Below are 25,842 nucleotides of genomic sequence, written 5' to 3'. Positions count from 1 at the left end.
AATGTCGATAAAATCAAACTGTCAAATAAATCAAAATCATTTATGGATACTCGAGATATCAAGTAAAATGGCAAAATACTACATATGCTTAGAAGGAAATTCAATTAGAATTACTATCCTATGATGGCATCTAGTCTTCATATAAAAATCCCTAAATAAATCAAATGTTTTTCATGTTAGTAATAAACTAGGGATTTAAAGATTTCATTGTGATAGTGATTTATTTTTACCTTCGAACGAAGCTCGAATATGAACTAGAATTATTGAATAAAAATAATAATATTTAAATCATTTTTAAGATTATTTTTTAATATTATGTTTGTGCCTAAGTTATGCAAATGAGTATTATTTTAAAAAATTAATTAAGATTACATGTATTTAACAAGATTATACCAAATTAATTAGAAAACTAAAACAATCATTTGAGAAAAGTAAATGATTAGATCCGCAATGAGTTTTTCCAATGGCAAGGTGGTCGCAATTAACCAAAGGTTTCCATCATAAGTTCAATGTTAGATTAGGCAAGGCTAGAAAGGCTGAACGTTGACTTTCCTAACGTGTTATCATTAGAACCCAACCAATGCTATTTAAGGAAATCAAAGTTGAGACTATACCCTATCAATAGAGGCGTCTATGCACATCGCCCCCCTCGTTTTTCACTCTCTTTAAATCAAGTGCAATAATGATTCACTTCAGCTTAAGGGATGATAGTAATACGATTACCTCATGATCATTTCAACTCTTATCAGGAATATTCTTTGCTCAAGGGATAAGAGGATGTGGGAGGAAATGACATGGCAATCAAGATTTGGAGTGTGGAGATAGTGAACTCCTCCAAGGTTATACATGGATCCATGTCTTGCAATGCACAATACAAATGGGCAAAATTACAATCTCTAGTGTGGAGATAGTGAACTCCTCCAAGGTTATACATGGATCCATGTCTTGCAATGCACAATACAAATGGGCAAAATTACAATCTCTAGTAAGAGCATACTTCAGGTGTTGCTAAGGGTATCTCTGTGTTGGACGAAAATTTAGATTACATATAGATCGGATATTCTATAGCATGACTTGAATTAAATTATTCCGTTGTGTTAATTTCTTATGTTGTCAATCCATCTTTTTTCGGTATATCATGATTCACTTGCTCCATGCTTGAGCTTTTTATCTTTTGTGTCTATATCATTGTAGATTTCAGAAGTTTAAAAAATCCAATTCCAATGTGTATTATTATTACATGGATTACTTGTGTGTTTTTTGAATAACTCTATGATAACTTAGAAAGAACCAATATCAAAATTAGGTTTTCTTGTACTTTTCCATTTCCAGTTCATAGATTTTTTTTAAAAAAGCTCATGATTTTACTTCTTGCTTGGCTTTTTTTTGTTTTTTTTTTGAATGAGCAGCTTCATTGTTGACAAGAGGCTTTATGCACCTGATCTTGGGATAACAAGGGCCAGAGGGACAATTTGCATAAAGCCAAAAAATTTTGTATAAAAACTTAGAGGTGGACGATTATGCTACAACTTTGCATCATAATCCGTTGAAGAGGAAAAGGAAGGGTCATTATCTACACTGGAAGGAGCAGCAAAAGCAACATGGTGACCCATTTCAACCTTGTGTGCCTCTTTGAGCTCCATAACAATCTCAGACATTGTAGGCCTGTCTGTAGCTATAGCCTCCACACTCTGCACTGCTACCTGAACAACTTTTGACAATGAACTGCTATTATAGCATCCCTCTAAGGAGGGATCAGCCACTAGCTCGTTATTGCCTTTCTGCACAGTCCATCTCACCTGAAAAAAACATGAATTAGATATCATCACTACAACAGCAATAATGTACCACCCACTTGACCCTACCGTTGTACCAGACCAACCTGGCCTTGTCTAGCACTACTTTTGCACATCTGACCCACAATTACATTTTTTTCCAAGTCCCACCTTGACATTGTCTAGACTCCAGACACTGTTTTTTGAGTATTTACTATATATATCCAGAGTTCCTTTCTTGTGCACAAGGCCAACCCAAACAAGTGATATTTACTTATCTCGAGAGAGAATGCAATGCTGCCTAAACACAGAGTTCAAGCCACATTTAGTGATGTCTTTATCCACTTCTAGAACTTACCCACTCTACAATGTTCCACTGCTCTTTTTGAAGACTTGTGTCAAATGGAATACGCCCACAGACAACCTCTAGAATCAACACTCCAAAGCTATAGACATCACTTTCCTTTGTCAATTTATTGAGTCTGAAGTACCTAAAGCCATGCAGCAACCACAATAGACGTAAGTTCAGACAACACTTTTCTTATAAATCCAGTGTTTGTATAAAGATTTAACAACTGAAATCCATTAGTACTACTCTGGATCCAAGTAGCCCAAAGTTGCATCTGGCGCTCCTTTATCACCATCAGGTAATAGCTCATGGAAAGCAAAATCTGATACTTTTGCCACCATTGAGTTGTTCAGAAGAACATTTCTACTTCTCACATTTCCATGTATAATGCTTGGAGAGCAGGCAAAGTGCAGATATTCAAGTCCTACAAAAAAGGTACACAGTGTGAAGTGGGATTGAGATTCTTGCAAGAAAAACACACAACTCTGAAGCAAGAAGAGAATCATCATACCTTGTGCTACTTGTAGTAAGATATTTAACCGTGTTTTCCAATCGAGAGACTCTTGATCTGAATTACACACAGCATAAGGCTTTTTAAAGCATTTTAGTAAGGAATCCAATATCAAAGCTTCTCCTTTTCATGGCAGTCTTACCATGCAGCTGATCATACAAAGTTCCCTTCTGCATATATTCATAAACAAAAAGTTGGCGATGGTATTCGTCGCAATAGCCGATAGCACTTAGAATGTTCTTGTGATGCACCGAGCAGAAGCGCTCAACCTGCATAATTAAACCCCAAGTCAACTCTCATGGTATCCATTTTCTTGGTCACGTGAACCTAATGGTGTGAGTGGACCATAAGGTTTTATGTGATTGACTTAAATACGAACACATGTAAGTAACAAACTTACCAAAGTTCATAAACAGCACTTAAAAAGTAGGAACACAAGTAGGTCCTACCAATCATGGCATGTAAGCTTGATGCTTCTCTACTGAGACCTTGTGGAAGGTTGGGATTGGCTTGCATCAAGGACATTGAGTCTCCGTATCAGTAGGTCATCCATATTTGTCATTGCACAGCTTTGTTTGCATAAGCATCAGCCAAACATAAAGATGGGCCCATCCCTTGCATAAAGAACTCATTAAGGCTCTCAAGCTTGAAGTTGAAACTGCCCACTCGAGGCCAATATATCACCATAAGTGAATCCTACAGAGTTGCCTTCTCCATTCCTGCTGCCACTCCTTATGTAATGCCTCTACCCTCATTTTTGGTGCTGCCTGCACAGTATCTACAAACCCCCCACCCCCCTCCCCGCGCAGTACAATTACCTCCTTCCTCTTCCTGTTTTCCCCTAGCCTTCTACACACACCTCTGCGACCTGACATTTCCTCACCCTCTCTGCCTTTCCCTCTTTCCTGCCTTCCCTCCCCCCAAACCCAAAAAGCACTTTTACACAAGAAGTTTGGTGGCTGATTCGTCTGTCAGTGAAGCCAAGCTCAGCTGAGTTGCAAAGGACACCGCCTCAGCCACCTCTTCATAGCTGCCTGCATCCCACCTACCCCACATATAAACTGCTGCAAAGTTGCCTGCCACTGGACTTCAAATTTGCCTGCATACTGTGGTCTCCACCCTTGTTTGCATACCAAAATGCCTGCATTCTTGGTTGCATACCAATGCCTGTATCCTTGGTTGCATACTCACCTACATCCCAACCTGCTCAGTTTTCTGCATTCAGCTATTTCTGCCTGCATCCTGCAGTTCCTTTCAGCGACTTGGCCACTTGTCCCTCCCTTCAACAATGCCCTGTCTTTCCCTGTCATGGCAGCTTTCCACTCTGCTCTCACAGCCCTTTTCCAACTTCTCTCCTCAGCTTGATCCATCCCTTCTGAAGGCCTAGTTTGCCCAAGGGGTGGGACTCCCTTGGCAAAACACCGATGCAAGTGCAGCTCAAGAGACAGTAGCTCAACAGGATAAAAGAGAAAATGAGATTCTTGGGATAGCAACCAGTCCTTCACACAGAGACTCCACTGCAGCCCCTCCTTTTTCTTCAGTCTATGTTTTCCTGCTTATCTGCTTGCTATTAGTGACAGAGTGGTGGCCCTTGAGGCATCATTTCTGGCCTCTTGATGGCTGGGATACCACCTACCACACTAAACAAAGTAAAAGACATGCTCTAGGCAGCTCTCATCCCTGAGCAGTCTGAGGCGATGCTTGCTACTAGCGCACTGGGCAGTCCAGACTTTAGTGGCATCCTTTCAGGGAAGGATTGAGGCCCCAAGGTTTATTCCTCACTCGGATCACCTTCCCATGCCTATAGACAAGTATCTCACACCCTACCTTTCCGAGATTGGGAACACATTTGGCCATGTCATTATGAGGGACAGAACCTTTACTCAAGTGGTTTTGGATGGCACACCCCCTGATATGTGTAAGTTAGGGTGGTTGTTCTCAATTCCTTACTTGACTCCCTCAGGCCATAGTTTTTCCCATACTTTTCCCTATGGAAATTGCAAATGGGTATAATAGTATGATTGGAATACAGTTCAACCCTCGGGGCTGAACCATATGTGACCCTTCTTTTACGGAGAAAAAAACCCAAGAAAATACAACACTGTAGATATTTCATATTGGAAATTTATAAAACTTAACCCTTAAACTTGAAACTTCAAATTTATATTAACTTGAAATCATGAAAGATCAAGGCATCACAACTCCCAAGGCTACTGAGAGCTAGTCCTTCGTGAAGACATCTGCAACATTGTCCTGAGTAGAGATATACTCCAGCTGAAGGGCTAGCTTGATTTGATCTCGAAAAAGATGATAATGAACTCCAACGTGACTGGTCCTTACACGACCAGATTCTATGCTAAGGCTATGGCACTTAGAAGCAGACAAGTGTGAGCCCATTTTGGGAATGCCCTAACTCCTGAACATGCTGGTGAAGTTGCAAGATCAAGGGTACCATGATAACAAGTTTGGTACTCTGCTGCTGTTGAAGAGGTTGCAATGGACCAACAAATAAGACTTGAACCAAGAGTGCAACTATTAATAACCTCCATGAGACTTCTGTGTGACGATGCCAGCGGCGAAATCTGAATCTGAATACCCCTAAAGAGTGGTGCCATGAGTGTACTACATGCCAATGTAATGGTGCCAATGTAGTAGTGCCATGAGTAGACAACTGACAAAGGATGCTGATAGAGAAAGAGATGAGGTCATCCTCAAGGTAGATCTCCCCCTTGAGGGCTTTCCTTTTAGAGAGAGAGTCTCTCCGTGTCTCCAAATCAGTAAATTTCAAGATAAGAGGTCAATCCTTGGATTCTTGTCGGCTATCGCCTTCTTTCCACCCCACTACACAGATATGCAAGGCTATAATTTTTCTTCTCTTCTCCTCTTCTAGTGCAACATTTACAAACTCATCTTTGTTTGGTGAGGCCTGGCAGCAGCTGCCTCTCTGTTATGTAGCAATGGCACCTCCCCTATTGAAGGGTGGTCTTGCAGCAAGCTTGAACAAGGGTCACACGGTCAACAGGAAGGAGCTTCCACCTTGGCCTTCCCCAACCAAGGGGAAGCTTGGATAGATGGTTTCCATGGTCAGGAAATTGATACGTGAAGTTGTAGAGTTTGCTCCACACAACAGTGAATTACTGAGTTGTTGAAGGTTGGCAAGGACAAATGTGCACTAAAGGTTGCCAAGAGATATATATGGACACAATTGAGGGCTAACAAGCATGAGGAGATGACCATTGTCTTGTGGAAGATAAGAGCTGCTGGTGGAGGTGAGAAAAAGAAATAAGTTGGTGGATTTGGGTATTTCAATGGCAGAGCTCTTGCTGCTTTATATCATCCATGAAACTCGTGTATTAGAAGTGCTGAGTGTAACCAACCTTCCTTCCGTGGATGGGTGGTAAATCCTTGATTACAACTAAATTACAGCAGCAAACAATTAATGCAAATCTGAAAATACAAATTTACCTACTGATCTTGGTCAATGCACACCCGATTGGCCCCAAAATTAGCGCAACTTTCCGTATTTCTTTAGCTTTATTGAGCAAGAAGTTAATTTACAATGGGATTCTCCCGATCCCCTTTGCAATCCAAACTCCCCTTGCTGTCCAAAGTTACCAACAAGTCTTCAATCTATTTTGCCCCTCGATTTGAGCACTTAATTGGCCTTAACCCGCTTTGATGAAGATGGAAATGCCCCAAATTCAATGGCTAGCTAGTCCTCCACCTGAATTTAGCTGAAATTCACCTTCAACCTTGAAAATTCCAAGTCTTGGAGCTTTCAATTTCTGGCACGATTCCCGAGGCTATTGATAAACCCTAATTTCTACTGTAAATTAGGGTTTACAGCAGATAAATTTGCAATTTCTTAGCCTCCAAGGGTCCAAATGTTGAGACCTTCGGAGGAAGGCTGTGAGATGGTTGGGAGATGAGAGAGAAAGCTATAGAGAGAGAAAATTCAAAGTTTTGTCGCAAAGAATGACTAAAAATCAGACAAACGCAGCTACCGTCCTACCACAATAGCTTGTAGATGCAAAGAACTGAGGAAAATCAATCATCTATTGCTGCTACCCTGTCTCAACAGCCCGTAGATGCTGTCACCTACTGTTGATTGGTCTTCTCCAACCCCTGGCTACCTCAGAAGGTTCTCCAATGGCTGCAAATCAGACCAGTAGCATCTCCTCCCTCTCTCTTGCAGGCTAAATACACTAAAAATGCCTCTCTCCAACCTCTAAAGACGTTTTTCTGTCTTGCATGACATTTTTGACAAGTGGCAGCCTTCCCAAATGGTTTTTCTAGTATTATCCATAATTAAATATTAATTTTCAGTCTTTAAATACTGAAAATTAATCTAATAATTATTTCGGTGACCTAAAAAATAATCTGACTCGCCAATAATTAAATTGGCTAGGCATCTTCCACTCTCGAGTGTCTCTGCACCATCTTTGACCATCAAATTGACGTTAGGTACCATTAAACACCACTTCTCTAGTGTCACCAACTGACACTTATGGCCAAATGAATGACCTAGACCAACAACCGGCACCAGATACCACCAAGTACAAACCTAACCCTGAGACTTCATACCTTTATTGCCGGTCTCCAACAAAAGAAAAATCCCCCACAAGTACATAAACGTATATAGCACAGAGAGAAAGTACTCGTAAAGAATAAATATCACCTGGACTTGGCTACAAGAAGCTTTTGCGCAAAAAAAGGCTGCCTCAACTTCTAGCAACTTTTGCCATTGACATCCCATGGTTTCCTCAAGTCCCGGGCTCGTAAATTTACTTTAACCCTAGTTGCACCTCACATGTGCAACATTTACTAAATCATGTGATTAAAAATTAATCCACATGTTAAGTGAAGTTTTCAAAAATACATGTCCTCATTATAGCCCTCCCCCTTGAAATCCTTGCAATTGTCCTCCATTGCACTGCTAAATGCATTAAAAGCAAAGTACTACACTGGAATTTTCATAGGGCATCATAGTCAACACAACATTGCGCATTGCTGTTCAACCATTCCTTATGCCCAACATATGCTGAAAAATTACCAGCCAACATAACATAACATAAGACTCACAAAGAATCTCAAAAACATTGCCAGATTATCATGTGACATGTCCATTTCTCATGAGCTCAACTCATCTCGCAAAACCAAACCATAGTATAGCGAAAACCAAGCATAAACCATGGCTGAAATATCAATGGCATCATAAGACATATTGTTGTCCCACAAAACCAACTGAATACCACTGAATATTAATGATCATACACTCAAAACCAGCATTCGATAATCAACCCCTGATGATCATTAATTGATGCTACACCAAGCATAACCAATGCCATACCAAGCATAACTGATAACACACCGGGCATAACAGATGCAAATATACAGTTTGAGAGCTGCAGTGAAAACCATATTGATCTGCATACCAAACATAGTGACTAGTACACTGAATAGTGGATATTGAATGTATTCAACATGCATTCAGGGTACTGTAGCTGAACAGTATATTTTCCAAGAGATCGCTATGAAACCATATAACCAACCTTCCTTCTGTGGATGGGTCATAAATCCCTGATTATGACTTAATTACAGCAACAAACAATTAATGCAAATCTGAAAATACAAATTTATCTACTCATCTTGGACAATGCACACCCAATTGGCCCCAAAATTGGCGCCCCTTTCGGTATTTCTTTAGCTTTATTGATGAAGAAGTTGATTTACAATGGGATTCAACCGATCCCCTTCGCAATCCAAACTCCCCTTGCTGTCCAAAGTGACCAACAAGTCTTCAATCTATTTTGCCCCTTGATTCGGGCACTTAATTGGCCTTCATCCGCTTTTATGGAGATGGAAATGCCCCAAATTCAATGGTTGGCTAGTCCACCTGAATTTACATGAAATTCACCTTCAGCCTTGAAAAATCCAAGACTTGGAGCTTCCAATTTTTGGCACACTTCCCGAGGCTGCTGCTAACCACTAATTTCTGCTGTAAATTAGGGTTACAACAAAGAAATTCGCAATTTCTCAACCTCCAAGGATCCAAATGCTTAGACCTTCGGAGCAAGGCTGTGAAATGGATGGGAGATGAGAGAGAAAGTTGTAGAGAGAGAAAATTCAGAGTTTTGTCGCAAAGAATGACTGAAAATCAGTCAAATGCAGCTATTCCCCTGCCACAACTACTTGTAGATGCAAAGAACTGAAAAAAATCAGTCATCTACTCCTACTGCCCTGTCTCAACAGTCTGTAGATGCTGTCACCTGCTGTTGAGCAGTCTTCTCCAGCCCTAGCTACCTCAGAAGGTCCTCCAATGGCTACAAATCAGACCAGTAGTATCTCCTCCCTCTCTCTTATAGGGTAAATACACTAAAAATGCCTCTCTTCAACCTCTAAAGACGTTTTTCAGTCTTGCATGGACATTTTTGACAAGTGGCAACCTTCCCAAATGGTTTTTCCAGTATTATCCATAATTAAATATTAATTTTCAGTATCTAATAATTATTTTGATGCCCTAAAAACTAATCTGACTCACTAATAATTAAATTGGCTAGGTTTCTTCCACTCCTGAGTGTCTCTGAGCCATCTTTGACCATCAAATTGGCGTTAGGAACCATTAAATGTTACTCCTCTAGTGTCACCAACTGACACTTATGGCCAAATGAATGACTTAGGCCAACAACTAGCACCAAATACCACCAAGTACAAACCTAACCCTGAGACTTCCTGCCTTTATCGTTGGTCCCCAACAAAAGAAAAATCCCCCACAAGTACATAAATACATATAGCACAGAGCGAAAGTACTCAGAAAGAATAAATATCACCTGGACTTGGCTACAAGAAACTTTTGCGCAAAAAAAGGCTGCCTCAACTTCTAGCAACTTTTGCTATTGACATCCCATGGTTTCCTCAGGTCCCAGGCTCGTAAATTTACTTTAACCCTAGTTGCACCTCACATGTGCAACATTTACTTAATCATGTGATTAAAAATTAATCCACATGTTAAGTGAAGTTTCAAAAATACATGTCCTCATGACAGCACTCCCCCTTGAAATCCTTGCAATTGTCCTTGATTGCACTGCTAAATGCATCAAAAGCAAAGTACTACACTGGAATTTCCACAGGGCATCATAGTCAACAGGACATTGCGCATTGTTGTTCAACCATTCCTTATGCCCAACATATGCTGAAAATTACCAGCCAACATAACATAACATAAGACTCACAAAGAATCTCAAAAACATTGCCAGATTATCATGTGACATGTCCATTTCTCATGAGCTCAACTCATCTGGCAAAACCAAACCATAGTATAGCGAAAACCAAGCATAAACCATGGCTGAAACATCAATGGCATCATAAGACATGTTGTTGTCCACAAAACCAACTGAATACCTCTGAATATTAATAATCATACACTGAAAACAAACATTCGATAATCAACCCCGGATGTGTTAGACAGTCATTTCCTGGACAGTCGGTGGAGAGCCGAGTATAGCAAGCTCCACGTCAGTGCAGAGGACACCTTAGCAGTACAACAAGATGCCACGTGGCCCTGGGCAGTCGGACAGCAGTTATGTTCAGTCAGACTACACAGTCGGCCAGTTTACTGCAGTTGGCTGCATTTAATGCAGCCAACCAGGTACAGTTATTTCCTATTTTTCCGGCTATTTATAGCCAGCTTGTGGCACACTCTAGCATTCTATTCACTTCAAATTCTGGTCTCGAGATCTATTGGCTGAGACAGACTGTGCTCAGGCTGACGGAGATCGAGGTCATCAAGTCGAAGACATATGCAGATATTTCCTCTGCCCCCGTGTATATTTCTGCACTCTTATACAACATACTACACTGCAGATTTTCTGCGTTTACACTGTCTCCTTTTCTCTCTCTCTCTTCTCTCTGCGTTCACTCTCTTTCAATCTTTGTCCTACGCTTCCACATAGCTGCACTCTGACAGGATGATCATTACATGATGCTACACCAAGCATAACCAATGCCATACCAAGCATAACTAATTGCACACCGGGCATAACAGATGAAAATATGCAGTTTGAGAGCTGCAGTGAAAACCATACCCATCTGTATACCAAACATAGTGACTACTACACTAAATAGTGGATCTCGAATGTATTTAGCATGCATTCAGGGTATTGTAGCTGAACAATATGTTTGCCAAGAGATCGCAACGGAACCATTAACCAGCCTTCCCTCTATGGATGGGTCGTAAATCCCTAATTATGACTTAATTACAGCAACAAACAATTAATGCAAATTTGAAAATACAAATTTACCTACTCATCTTGGACAATGCACACCTGATTGGCCCCAAAATTGGCGCCCCTTTCGGTAATCCTTTAGCTTTATTGATGAAGAAGTTGATTTACAATAGGATTCAACTGATCCCCTTTGCAATCCAAACTCCCTTTGCTGTCCAAAGTGACCAGCAAGTCTTCAATCTATTTTGCCCCTTGATTCGGGCACTTAATTAGCCTTCATCCGCTTTGATAGAGATGGAAATGCCCCAAATTCAATGGCTAGCTAGTCCACCTGAATTTAGCTGAAATTCACCTTCAGCCTTGAAAAATCCAAGACTTAGAGCTTCCAATTTCTGGCACACTTCCCGAGGCTGCTAGTAAACCCTAATTTCTACTGTAAATTATGGTTTAAAATAGAGAAATTTGCAATTTCTCAACCTCCAAGGGTCCAAATGCTAAGACCTTCGGAGCAAGGCTGTGAAATGGCTGGGAGATGAGAGGGAAAGCTATAGAGAGAGAAAATTCAGAGCTTTGTCGCAAAGAATGATTGAAAATCAGTCAAACGCAGCTACTCACCTGCCACAACAACTTGTAGATGCAAAGAACTGAAGAAAACCAATCATCTACTACTACTGCCCTGTCTCAACAGCCCGTAGATGCTGTCACCTACTGTTGATTGGTCTTCTCCAACCCCTGGCTACCTCAGAATGTCCTGCAATGGTTGCAAATCAAACTAGTAGCATCTCCACTCTCTCTCTTGCAAGCTGAATATACTAAAAATGCCTCTCTCCGGCCTCTAAAGAAAGACGTTTTTCAGTCTTACATGAACATTTCTGACAAGTGGCAGCCTTTTCAAATGGTTTTTCCAGTATTATTCATAATTAAATATTAATTTTCAAACTTTAAATACTGAAAATTAATCTAATAATTATTTCGATGCCCTAAAAACTAATTTGACTCGCCAATAATTAAATTGGCTAGACATCTTCCACTCTTGAGTGTCTCTGCGTCATCTTTGATCATCAGATTGGTGTTAGGTACCATTAAACGCCACTCCTCTAGTGTCATCAACTGACACTTATGGCCAAATGAATGACCTAGGCCAACAACTGGCACCAGATACCACCAAGTACAAACCTAACCCTGAGACTTCCTGCCTTTATTGCCGGTCCCCAACAAAAGAAAAATCCCCCACAAGTACATAAACACATAAAGCACAGAGAGAAAGTACTCAGAAAGAATAAATATCACCTGGACTTGGCTACAAGAAGCTTCTGTGCAAAAAAAGGCTGCCCCAACTTCTAGCAACTTTTGCCATTGACATCCCATGATTTCCTTGGGTCCAGGGCTCATAAATTTACTTTAACCCTAGTTGCATCTCACATGTGCAACGTTTACTTAATCATGTGATTAAAAATCAATCCACATGTTAAGTGAAGTTTCAAAAATACATATCCTCATGACATCCCTCCCCCTTGAAATCCTTGCAATCGTCCTCAATTGCACTTATTTACCGCAGCACAGAGGAGCGGGAAAATGGAGCAGAGGAGCGAGAAAATGAAAACAGAAGATAACCGAAAGGGCACAGGACAAAGGAAGGAAAAGGCGCCCCAAATGAAAGTCAGACCCTGAAAAATTTAAATGACGACCTCTCCAGAAGATCTCAATGTCGCCTCGAGAAAAGAAAAGAGTAAAAACGCACCATTAATTGTGAAAGCGCTTCCGAATCCTTGTAAAAGAGTGCCACGCTTACTCCTATGCAAATTCTATGCACTAGTTGGGAATGGGATAAGTTAGAATGGTGGGAAATAGGAAAAGAGGGCCTAGGCTAATGGCCGGCCATATAAAAAGTGGGGATAACCGCCCAAAAGTAGGGCATGTATATAAAGTTCAAAAGTGAATGAGAAGATCATTCTTGTGTGTGGCCAAAGCTTCTTCTTCTTCTTTTCTTGTTTCTTGCCTTCTTGCTTGTGCTTGAGTGAGGGATTGAGGGTGTGAGGGAGTGAGTGTGTGAGAGTGAGGGATCGTGGAGAAGAAGCTCTCCATCTTCTCTCTTCATCTTCTCTTCTTTTCTTCTCTTCTCTTTTCTCGCGCGGCTATGGAGGATGGAGCTTGATGGAGAGAGCTTGAGGTTTCTTGAGCTTGCCGCAAGGATCGTGGAGCTACCAGAGTGCAAGAGAGAGGAGGGAACTCGATCGAGCATCAAGGTAAGCTCACTACACCCGTAAGGTAGGCATTGCGCGTCGGCTATGTGAGAGGTAGCCATGGCCGCTCGGCTTAAAACACTTGATCAATAAGAGGTCCGTAGGTCTCGGGGTAGAGCTCCGTAGCTCCCCTTCATTTTGGTTCCGTTGCTGGGACCGACGGAATCAAGCCTCAAGCGCCGCGCGCATCGAATCGAGCATAGAAGTAGGGTTTGCAGCCCGAACCGGTGCTCGAGATAGTTAGGAGATTTAAGAGATTTTAATCCTTGGAGTAAGTATTTTGATTTGTTGTTAAATATTAGAGTAGGATCGTCCATCTCCATCTCTGTTTTTTATTTTTGTTGCATTAGATTAAGATTAGGATAGGAAAAAGAAGAAAAACAAAAAGGGTTCTACTACTGCTAGAAACAGGAAATAGGGGCACAAATTCAAATTTCTGGTTGAAAGAGTGTGAGGGATTAGCTTCTGAGATTACAGCAGGCTAGGATGGGGCAATAAGAGGTCCAGGGAACCAGGAAAGACCACATTTGACATTCTACTTTGTGAGAGAGTGAGCTTGAGAGCCAGGGAGAGAGAGAGAGAGAGAGAGAGAGAGAGAGAGAGTATATTAACGTCTCTAAAAGGCCAATGTGGCCTATGAGACCAAAGCAGTACATACAATGATGGTGTGTTTCTCATCTAGAACGAGAAAAAAGATTAAAAACATGCCTATAAGACTGAAAAGGAAATGAAATAGTGTCCCATAAAAGGGAAACATGTCAATGATCTGAAAGTGAGAGTAGAGAAAGGAAAACTCTCCATCAATGATATGTCTGTTCTCTAGGGAGGTGTATCTCTGCATAGCTGAGGCGTCTTGGCATCTGTCTCCTGTGGCGCTCAATGATGGCTTTAATTTGTCTGTGGTGTGGATGTCTAGGCCTTCGTCCGGGTGGACGTGGGCGCCTAGACCGGCTAAGTGCCACTGCTCTATCCAAAGGGACACCTACAGAAGATGAGGTCCAATGATGATGTACTCCTGTAGGCTGTGTGGCAGTAGTAGTGGTATCTGTCATACTCTGTCGTGTATCCATGAAAAAGTCAGTGACTGCTCTCTGTCTATGTGAGCCGAGCTGTGGGGGCCTCCTACTCCGTAAAATTGTTGCTCTGCGCCTCTGGAGCTCCAAGAGGAAAAATCCCAAGCATCTCTGATCCTCATACTGCATGATCCGTCTCAGGGGTCCAAAACCCTCTCGAAACAGACAGTGGTATCTACCTCGTATGTCGTAATATACAGTGCATCGGCAGATGTAGTGTTCCTCTGTCTCTGTCTCTCTGTCGCATAGTGGGCATATGCGTTCTTCTGTCTGTATACCCTCCCATCTGCCTGTCTCAATCCTCAGGTGGTGGGATGAGGTGCAGATCTGACCAATAACTGTGTGTAGTCCATGAGGCAACTGTGTGTCCATGTAATTGGGTCGGGTGATGAAACCATCCTCAGTAACCTGGAGGAAGTGGGTCTGGTAGTGTGCCATCCTCGTGCCATGGGGCGAGGGGGGTCGGATCCAGGTCTTCTCCGTATCTAACTTCAGTATGTCTGCTCTGATCACATGGTTTAGCTCTGATCGGCTTAGGTCAAGTGTAGGGCAATCCAGGCTATAGTCAAAGGGGGGTAGTCTGTCAATCTGCAGACCATGTAGACGCATCCATGTACTCATCTGAGCATACCAACAGTGTCTGTCACCGTCTGCTGCTAGTTGTCTAGAAGAGGCCAGGGCTAGCCGTGGGTATCTATCTTGGGGGAGCTCCCATAGTCTATGTATGAAAGTCACTGCCTGAACCAAGGCCTCAGCCACCATGGGTGATGCCCCCAACTCAGCTCTGATAATCTCATGTGGGGTCGAGCTCTTCGCTCGTATCATGCGTGAGATCATCATGACCAGTGGTCTTTCCATATGCTCCCATCCATCATAGTATTCCTTCTCTGGTCCATCCTGGTCTCCCAAAGGCTGTCTCCTCGTGTGAAACAGACTCGGACCCCAAATAGCTGCCCCATATAGGAGTGTGGGTGTAACCAAGGTGTCAAAAAGCCACAGTTTGGTGCGCGGCTCATGAAATTGTATGTGAGCACATTGCCTCTCCAATGCCCCTAAGGCTGCATATGCTTTTGCCAAACGAGCCTCTGATGTCTCTCTCCAAGAGAACTGTGGTCCCTTCAATGTGACCCCCAAATAAACATACTGCCTAACCATCTCCACTGGCTCTCCGTCAAAAGTAAACTGGTGCTCAGCTCTTGTCACCCAAGCAGCTGAAGTGTTAAATACCATAACTTTAGTTTTCCCAAGGTTCACCTTAAGATCTCTATCTCTGCAAAAAGCTGATAATGCATCCAAGTGTCTATTTAGTCCCTCAGGTGAGTCAGATATAAGTACAATATCATCGGCATAAAGCAGTAATGGTATCAGCACTCCAGCTAGGCTGGCTCCGGCCCCACCCGTCCTATCCACATATTCTGAAATTTCATCTATATACAGCCCAAAAAGTGTCGGTGAAAGTGGACAGCCTTGTTTCACCCCAATGGTGCTATTGACTGTATCTGAGATGCCCTCAGGTGTTCGTACTCTGCCTGTCACTGTCTCATATAGGGCATAGATACTCCACTGTATCTCTACGGGCACATCAATGTTTTGCATTCTTTTCATGAGTCTAGCACGTGGCACTGTGTCAAAGGCCTTGCGAAAGTCCACAAAACAGCAATAGATCTTTTTCTTGAATGCCTTGCCTTCTTCAATGATTGCCCTCAACGTAAAGATATGGTCTAGAGTTGTATATCCCCTCCTGAAGCCAGCCTGGCCTTTTGACCTCAGGCCATGCATCTCGGCCCATTCACTCAACGCTTGTTCCACGATAGAGCCATATATCTTGGCCAGCATGTGTCCAATCATGATAGTTCGGTAGTTACTAGGTAGCGCGGGGTCTCCACTCTTAAAGAGCGGCACAATAATATGGTCTGACCAACAGGTTGGAAATCCCTCACAAACTGCCCTATTAAAGATGTGAGCCAGCGTTGGTGCCAGAATATCACAGGCATGCGTGAAGTGTTCAGCCACTAAACTCTCATGGTCTTGGGCTCTTCCATTTTTCAGCTTCCATATGGCATTCCTCACTTTTTTTTCTGTGAAAAATCTGCAATTTGCTGGTCTTGAGGTTGAGGGGAGTGGCATAGGCTCTTGGCCAGGGATATCATAGAGTGTGCAAGCATATCCATGCCAATCATCCGGTCTAGTAATTTGTAGGGGTGGCTGGCTCTCATGCATCTTTTTCCATGCTCTCTTGCTGTCCTGCCCCAAGAACATGGAATACATTTCTGTTTCTAGTCTGCTCAGGTATTCCTGCTTCTTTTTGCGTACCAACCGTCTGAAGAGTGTTCGAGCATGCTTATGGGTGCATATACCAAGTGCCAGCTCTCGCTCAAAACGTGCTCGTGTCTCTCTGCACTCATCATCATACCAGCCATTCTGTGGAGCATTACCTCGTGGAGGTTTATCTGACGGTGTAGTGTGTGGGAAAGCGTATGCTGCTGAAGTGTGTATTATCTCGGCCAACTGTCCTGTAAACTCATCCAGAGAGGCCTGTGTGTCTAGCTCCCTCAATGCATCTCGCACAGTAATGCTGTATATGTGTGAGGTCGCTTCCACAAAATCATAGCGTGGTAATTTTGGTATATGTGACTGTGCTTCATGTATATGCCCATATTGCATTGTGAAAGCTAGAATAGCATGGTCTGCTACTAATCCAATTGGTCTGTCTGAGATTTCAAAACTTTTTATGTCAGGTAGCAAGTTGGGTGATCCAATCAAATAGTCCACTGTGCTTGACCCCTTCTTGTTATTCCAACATGTGAAGCCATTAGATCTTGGCCACTGTGGTAGCCCGTTAAGGATGGCCAAACCATGTGCACTTCCCAGTGCCAGTAGGTGTGTTCCATATTCTGTTATCTCTCTATCTTGGGCTGATCTAACTAATCCCACTTCATCTAATGCAATATCTCTGAACATCTCATCACTAGTGTCAAAGAAAGCAGATTGGTTGTTTCCTGTGCGTGCATTAAAGTCTCCTGCTAGTAGAACATCCCCAATTCTCATGTATCCCATTATGTCCTCATATAGTGGTGTATACGGGGATGCCTCTTTAGGGGCAAACTTAGAGTATGCAGGGGGAAAATAGCATATGGCAATATACATGTCGCGAGTTCTGCTTGTACGTAACCTGATCCACATGTATCTTGCCTCTACATCTCTATGTACCACTTGGACTGTATCTCGGAGCTCTTCTCTAAATAGAATTGCCACACCTCCTGATCCCCTCGTCCCTCCAGGCCGTCTAGGCTGAGGGCGATATACACTTTCCCATCTATATCCATATACACTTTCCCATATCGAGAGAGAGAGAGAGAGAGAGAGAGAGAGAGAGCTGCAAGGAGATCCTTGGAGTGCCGTTCGATTCGAGCACCACAGTGATTCCAGGTATATTTGGCATTTCCTTGTAGTGTTTTGCACCTATCTGGAAGGCACTAGATGATTCCATGGAGTAGGCGCTGAGCTTGAGTCATCACGCACAACCCGCGGGCTGTCGTCTGCGCAGTCGGACCAAGTTGTCTGGGTTCGATTCCCAGAATCAGACCACCCGATTTCTGGAGTCGGACCGTCCGACTACGAGAATCGGACCACCCCGTCCAATTCGATTCTAGCAGTCGGACCACGTGTCCTAGTCTCAAAATCGGACCAACTGCAAGGATCAGACCACTTTTCCTAGTGTGAGAATCGGACCATTGGTCCTAGCGCCATAATCAGACCACTCATCCTATCGCAAGAGTCGGACCCCCCTGTCCGACTAGGAAAATCGGACCAAAGTAGAAATCGGACCACCCTGTCCGAGTATCAAAATCGGACCACCCTATCCAAGTCTCAAAATCGGACCAGCCCGTCCGATTCCCAGAATCGGACGAATTGGACCACTTCACCAGAACTTAAAATAGAGGGTTTTTGAACCTTCCTGACAGTCCTGGCCACCCTGTTCACATCTCTGACCCCCCTGGAAACCCAATTTAGCCCTTAGAAGCTAGAGACCAGACAGGATAACCGAGGATTCACCCCAAATAGCTAGACACTGAGTAGACTGAATTCACACTAAGTACTAGAAAGCACGAAGCACAACTTGTGAATAAGATTGACAACTGCTTTCAATAACAAGGAACTCATCAGGAGATATAATAACATTAAGGAACCCACTATTAGGAGAAGATCCCAAAACATAGTTGGGTGCCTGAGAGCCCCATCAGTAGGACCTTAAGAGGACACGAAGATCCAGAAGGTGACAACATAGAGGATCGGACGCTGCCGGAGCTACTCAAATTGATCGACGACCTTGTGGAGCTGGAAGTGGGAGCAATGTCAGGATCACGAGGCGGACAAGGAGAGAACCGACTGGACTTGGGAGAATTCCCAGTCTTAGTGCAAGAGTTAGTCAATGAGTACGACTTGTTGACTAGGACGATAGTTTAGGGAAGACCAGTGGAGGAAGTAGTAGCAAGCCTAGAAGAGGAAAGAAAGGCAATTAGAAAGGCGCGAGAGGGCATAATTGCCTATAACCACGAGCAGAAGGCTAGGAAACTCCAACAAGATGTAGACATGTACGAGGCTCGGCGTGTACTAGCCTTAGCTGGTGCAGCCAAAGCAAGGCCAAATGCAGAGAGAGAACGAGCAGCACAAGTTGACTTATCGTTGAGTGAACTCGTAGCCAAGCGGCTCATGGACAATACGTCCGCTGAGCAGAGCACAACAACCTTAGCCACCGCATTACTCTCAGGATTAGGGGTCACACAAGGGGCAAAGGGGCAATCTAGAATCCCTATTGTAGCAAAGCAGCTAGACAAGTATGAACCTAGCAATGACCCATATAGCTTTGTGGAGCAATTTGAACAAGTTTGCGAAGCAAACGGTCTCATGGACCTTGCACAACGCTCTCAAGCTTTCGGTCTGTGCTTAGGTGATAAGGGGAGAATTTGGTACACTAGTCTAGATGCAGCTGAGCGCACGAACTTTGCCCGTCTTAAGGACCTCTTTATCAAGAGATTCTTTGAGGCAGGATACTCTGACAATCTCATCGTCTGGTTAACAAATGTCAGTCAGAGGGAAAAGGAAGACGTAAGGGACTATGCCACTCATGTACGTAGCCTCCTCAAGAGGATCCCTGCAAATGAGCGGCCTAACGAGAAGGCTGTGTCTACCGTATTATAAATGGAATTTGAAGCGAGGAGCTCTACGAGGCTTTGGCTAGCAACTCCACTCTACACCGAGACGTGTTAGCTAGAGTCTTTGAAGAGGCAATAAGGATGGTCGATCAGCTTAGGGAGCGAAGCATGAGAAACACCAGTCGGGACAGTACAAGTCAGAGAGCTCCAAAGCGGTCAACAGTTTCAGGAGAGAGAGAGAACTCTAGCATACAGGATAAGGGAAAGAGTGTTGACCAAGGCCAGGAGCTGGCTGAGGTGAGAATGGAGCTTGCACGATTGCAAGACCAAATGAGGAAACCTGTGCGGTCGCATGTGCAGTGTATACACTATGGCGGTAACCACCTCCCAGCCGAGTGCCAAGATCCTAGATCTAGGCCGTGCTCGAATTGCGGTAGGTTCGGTCATGACGCATTACATTGCAGACTACCAAGGAGATTCCCATATGCATAGCAATACAACCCTCCATACTTCGACAACAGGCCACCTAACCTCTTTGGCAGGGGAGCCCAGTTGGCGCTTCCAGCACCAAATGACGCAAGACCAGCCATTCCTAGGCTAGAGATGAACCCAACAGGCATACCCAGACCACCAGGGCCCTATGTAACCCATCCACCGAGTGACGCTCCTGTTCACTATGTGGAAGAACCTAGTGAATAGGAGACCTACGTGAACCCATACATATCCTATGATGAGGAAGGCAATCCAATCCTGATGGACTACCGACCAGTACCGGTGATGGCACTAGGTAGAGGAAGAGGCAGAGGCTTTGGGGGACCAAGCCAAGATCCAATCTCATACTGGACTTGCGGTCATCCAGGCCATATTTCATCACACTGCCCAGAAAGGGAACAGGCAAACAAGGACAAAGCTGACCTTCGATGCACCGAGTGTGGAATCACACACCTATTTCCTGACTGTCCATGGGGGAGGAGAGATCAATCCTTTGAGTCTCCGCCATGAAGCTGAAGCAAGTGGCAGTGTGGAAATGGCCCCAGTAGTTGTAGGCAAGGGCAAGTCCCTGCTACACCCCCTGCCTTCCTCCTTTGTGCCAGTACCAACCGACACCACAACCACCACCCGGCAACCCACACCCTCTCTAGACACAGCCCAATTGATGAACATGATGCAGCTACTTGTCAGTAAAGTGGCTGAAATTATACTAGAAGCCAAAGCAAAAAGGTCCGCTGCTGCAGATGCCGAGTCTAGGCAAGATCCAAAACGACAGAAGCTAAAGGCATCAACCACTACAGCCCCTACTCCCATGCCATCTAGTCCCGACTATGATGCTTATGTGACTGAGCTTCTAGCACAATTGGACAAGGCAAAAAAAAAAAAAAAGATAGCCCTGGTGGAGTTAGAGAAAGAAAAGGAAACTTCGGCAGCCTTAAGGCTAGAAGTTTCAAAGCAAGGAGCCGACCGAAGAAGGGAAGTGAAAACTCTACAAGATCAGCTAGAAGCAAAGACCAAGGAAGCCCAGGACAATGAGAGCCGCCTAAGACAAAGGCTGGAAGATGAAGAGCAAAACCTGGTGGCAGAATAGCGAAGCTTGAAGTTACTAGTGCAGCAGTATGCTGACTTGCAACAGAGAACTTCCGAACTGGAAAGGTACAGACAGATAGAAGCTCAGGAGGGCGAGCCAAGTGAGCAACAAGAAGATGCCATAGCTTTCCAGCTATGGTATGAACTTGAAGAACAAGACAGATTGGAGAGGGAAATAGAGTTCCTAGAACAAGAAAGGCCGGGAGTTCCTGCAGCAGAAGCACAAAGGCTGCAAAATGAGGCACGACGACTGCAAGATGCATTGGAGATTACCAAGGGAGACATAGAGGTCCTCGTGGCCATGGCCTTCACCCAAAAAAGATTGCACTTCGCAGAGATCCAAAGTCGCGAGTAGCTTGTGCAAGAAAAGTCAGAGCTATTTGCTGAGGCAGAAAAAAGATTCAGCATTGCAAATCAGGCAAAAGAAATTGCTGAAGAACAGCTGGCTCAAAAATCTAGGGAAAGAAACCAACTCTGGTTCTTAACGAATGAGCAGCAGCAAGTTGTGACAACCTTGGCAAGTGAGCTAGAGGAGGGAAGAAAGAAGATGGACGAGAGAGCCAGTGAGTGGGAAAGAAACAATTTTAAAAGAGTTAGGGATTTAACAGAACGCTTGGCGGTGGCTAAGTACGAGAGAGTGCTTGCGGAGTCCAGGGCAGAAGCTGCTGATGTATGTACCAACACACAAAGGCAAGCCTTCCTCAGCACAGTACTGCACGTCACCCAGGCGGAGGGCAATGATTCAATGGAGAAGGTAAGAAGAAAGCTAGAACTGACCACCTGAGCACTAAAGTATGGCCTTCAAGAACGGGAGCTTCCAACAGGCACAAGAATCACAAAAGAGCAGCAATTTCACTACCTGCGCCATGCTAGCCTCTCCACTGTTGAGCTTAAGGAACTTGGGTTTAAAGAGCTTGAGCAGCCACCACCACTATCACAAGCGGTTCCATCAGTTGTCGAGCAGAATGTCGGAGAAGGTCCAGACTTTGAGCAGGATTCTGAAGAAGAGCAACAAAGAATGCCCAGTTCACCTCTACCAGACCTCCCGCTTGAAGAGCCCGAAGATGCCCATATGCCCAAGCGCATTGTGACAGCTAGAAAAAGAAAACAAGAACTAGCCGAGGAAGCCCACCTCCCTCCACTCTTTTTTTACATCAACCTAGGGATAGATAGTAGAGCCATGACTAGACTAATGATGAGGGCAACCCTACTTCCCTCCTTTTGCCTAGAAATCTTAGAGGATATGAGTAATACCCGCTTCACGAGGTGAAATCATCATTTCTTGTCATCCATACCTCTGAAGGCCCGGGCTGGTATTAAAGAATATCTACAAAGTCGCGCATTCCTATCCCAATACTTGCGACCGCCTCGTAATCCAGCTGAAGGTGATAGACACTAGCCAGGACATCTTCCTTGTATGCAATTCTTTTAATTTTTAATATTTTAACAATTTTTTATTTTTTATTTTTTTTAAAAAAAAAACGAGAACTCACTAATTCACTACACATAGGGTTTACACCTAGCCCCTCCCCCGCTTTACGCTTAGGGCACATCAAGGGCAGGACTTCTAGACCTGTCACCCTAAGTTTTGCACTGCACCTCCAACAACACACGAACTGGATCCTGAAGTGTGGGACATTACCAAGGGCTTACCCAAGGTTAAACCCATCTCCCAGTTCCACTACACATACACTTACACCACACCGTGAGACAGACACACCCCTTAGGGAGTGCACAACTTTCTCTTGCAGGCTATGATCGTGACTCAGTAAATGGCTACCCAACTAAAGAAGATCATCCACAACATCCGCTAATAACCAAGAATTTTTCCCTGAGTCGGACAGGACACCACTACAGCAGCTTTAGGAGCTTTTGCATACTCCGATGGTTGGATGGACCAACATGCTTGATGTAGCCGATGTCTGTTGATGGCTACCATGATTGAACCAAATCAAGCAGAAGGAAAACTCAATGATGGGCCTACCATTAGCATAGATTTTGGAACCTCATATTCTCCAAATGTATGTTCAAACCCCTAGACCTGCGGATTACTTATTGATTAAGTGCTTTCGGATCAGCACGGGATGCATGGCTACATGGTTCTCAACAGCCGGCTAGCAATGAAAAGGATTAGAGATGCCCATGGAAAACCTTTATCAGCCATCGTAGAATGGGAGCTACAACTGTGTGAGAAATGCCGAGCATCTTCATAAAGTCTAAAGCACGCCGGAATCTCCCGATCATCGTTAATCAAACTTCATCACCTCTCATTCACAACAGCACCTTTTGATTGTGGTCATCTACCTACCAGTTCCACTTAGCAACAACCCCAACTACCCCACTACTTCCCACCACAGCACCATCGGACTGGCACTCAGCTAGGAGGGGGGTAATGTTTACCGCAGCACAGAGGAGCGGGAAAATGGAGCAAAGGAGCGGGAAAATGGAAAAAGGAGATAACCGAAAGGGCACAGGACAAAGGAAGAAAAAGGCGCCCCGGATGAAAGTCAGACCCTGAAAAATTTGAATGATGACCTCTCCAGAAGGCCTCAATGTCGCCTCGAGAAAAGAAAAGAGTAAAAGCGCACCATTAATTGTGAAAGCGCTCCTGAATCCTTGTAAAAGAGTGCCAGGCTCACTCCTGTGCAAATTGTATGCACTAGTTGGGAATGGGATAAGTTAGAACGGTGGGAAATAGGAAAAGAGGGCCTAGGCTAATGGCCGGCCATGTAAAAAGTGGGGATGACTGCCCAAAAAGTAGGACATGTATATAAAGTTCAAAAGTGAATGAGAAGATCATTCTTGTGTGTGGCCAAAGCTTCTTCTTCTTCTTCTCTTGTTTCTTGCCTTCTTGCTTGTGCTTGAGTGAGGGATTGAGGAAGTGTGAGGGAGTGAGGGAGTGAGTGTGTGAGAGTGAGGGATCGTGGAGAAGAAGCTCCCCATCTTCTCTCTTCATCTTCTCTTCTTCTCTTCTCTTCTCTTTTCTCGTGCGGCTATGGAGGATGGAGCTTGACGGAGAGGGCTTGAGCTTGCTTGAGCTTGCCGCAAGGATCGTGGAGCTACCGGAATGCAAGAGAGAGGAGGGAACTCGATCGAGCATCAAGGTAAGCTCACTACACCCGTAAGGTAGGCATTATGCGTCGGCTATGTGAGAGGTAGCCATGGGCGCTCGGCTTGAAACGCTTGATCAATAAGCGGTCCGTAGGTCTCAGGGTAGAGCTCCGTAGCTCCCCTTCAGCACTGCTAAATGCATCAAAAGTAAAGTACTACACTGGAATTTCCATAGGGCATCATAGTCAATACTACATTGTGCATTGTTGTTCAAACATTCCTTATGCCTAACATTTGCTGAAAATCACCAACCAACATAACATAACATAAGACTCACAAAGAATCTCAAAAACATTGCCAAATTATCATTAGACATTGTCATTTCTCATGAGCTCAACTCATCTGGCAAAACCAATCCATAGTATAGCGAAAACCAAGCATAAACCATGGCCGAAACATCAATAGCATCATAAGACATGTTGTTGTCCACAAAACCAACTGAATACCACTGAATATTAATGATCATACGCTGAAAACCAACATTCGATAATCAACCCCTAATGATCATAACTGATGCTACACCAAGCATAACTGATTACACACCGGGCATAACAGATGCAAATATACAGTTTGAGAGCTGCAATGAAAACCATACCCATCTGCATACCAAACATAGTGACTACTATACTAAAAAGTGGATCTCGAATGTATTTAGCATACATTCAAGGTACTGTAGTTAAACAATATGTTTGCCAAGAGATCGCAACGGAACCATTAACCAACCTTCCTTCCGTGGATGGGTCGTAAATCCTTGATTACAACTTAATTACATCAACAAACAATTAATACGAATCTGAAAATACAAATTTACCTACTCATCTTGGACAATGCATACCCAATTGGCCCCAAAATTGGTGCCCCTTTCGGTATTTCTTTAGCTTTATTGAAGGAGAAGTTGATTTGCAATGGGATTCAACCAATCCCCTTCGCAATCCAAACTCTCCTTGCTATCCAAAGTGACCAGCAAGTCTTCAATCTATTTTGCCCCTTAATTCGAGCACTTAATTGGCCTTCACTCGCTTTGATGGAGATGGAAATGCCCCAAATTCAATGATTGACTAGTCCTCCACCTGAATTTAGCTGAAATTCATCTTTAGCCTTGAAAAATCCAAGACTTGGAGCTTCCAATTTCTGGCACACTTCCTGAGGCTGCTGCTAAACCCTAATTTCTACTGTAAATTAGGGTTTACAGCAGAGAAATTTGCAATTTCTCAACCTCCAAGGTTCCAAATGCTGAGACCTTCGGAGGAAGGCTGTGAGATGGTTGGGAGATGAGAGAGAAAATTCAGAGTTTTGTCGCAAAGAATGACTAAAAAACAGTCAAATACAGACACTACCACAACACCTTGTAGATGCAAAGAGCTGAAGAAAATCAATCATCTACTGCTGCTGCCCTGTCTCAACAGCCCGTAGATGTTGTCACTTGCTATTGATTGGTCTTCTCCAGCCCCTGGCTACCTCAAAAGGTCCTCCAAGGGCTGCAAATCAGACCAGTAGCATCTCCTCCCTCTCTCTTATAGGCTGAATACACTAAAAATGCCTCTCTCCAGCCTCTAAAGACGTTTTTCAATCTTGCATGGGCATTTTTGACAAGTGGCAGCCTTCCCAAATGATTTTTCCGGTGTTATCCATAATTAAATATTAATTTTTAGTCTTTAAATACTGAAAATTAATCTAATAATTATTTCAATGCCCTAAAAAATAATCTGACTCACCAATAATTAAATTGGCTAGGCATCTTCCACTCCCAAGTGTCTCTGCGCCATCTTTGACCTTCAAATTGGTGTTAGGTACCATTAAATGCCACTTCTCTAGTGT

At 43.7% G+C, this 25,842-nt stretch overlaps 1 protein-coding gene across 2 annotated transcripts in view; it reads right to left on the bottom strand.

Moving 5' to 3' along the window:
* Nucleotides 1–1,231: 1,231 nt before the first annotated feature.
* The window catches only part of LOC148033514 (putative LRR receptor-like serine/threonine-protein kinase At1g51810), a 76,705-nt gene continuing 52,094 nt past the window's right edge, over nt 1,232–25,842 (bottom strand). Inside the window, exons 10-14 of one of the 2 annotated variants that reach the window (XM_087681461.1) lie at nt 2,778–2,904; nt 2,636–2,692; nt 2,371–2,548; nt 2,134–2,266; nt 1,232–1,799 (exon numbers count right to left, since the gene is read on the bottom strand). In XM_087681461.1, coding sequence (XP_087537587.1) covers nt 1,524–1,799; nt 2,134–2,266; nt 2,371–2,548; nt 2,636–2,692; nt 2,778–2,904 — 771 coding nt within the window. In that variant the 3' untranslated portion in view covers nt 1,232–1,523. Of the gene's footprint in view, nt 1,800–2,128; nt 2,267–2,367; nt 2,549–2,635; nt 2,693–2,777; nt 2,905–25,842 lie in introns of those variants that run through there. The other variant, XM_087681462.1, reaches the window with a different exon arrangement.

The sequence above is a fragment of the Lygodium microphyllum genome, chromosome 7, assembly GCF_053477565.2.
Source record: "Lygodium microphyllum isolate KBCC chromosome 7, Lygodium_microphyllum_v1.1.10, whole genome shotgun sequence".
Taxonomy (NCBI): domain Eukaryota; kingdom Viridiplantae; phylum Streptophyta; class Polypodiopsida; order Schizaeales; family Lygodiaceae; genus Lygodium; species Lygodium microphyllum.
The sequence above is the reverse complement of the archived record's forward strand: the minus strand, read 5'-3'. Positions and strand labels throughout refer to the sequence as shown.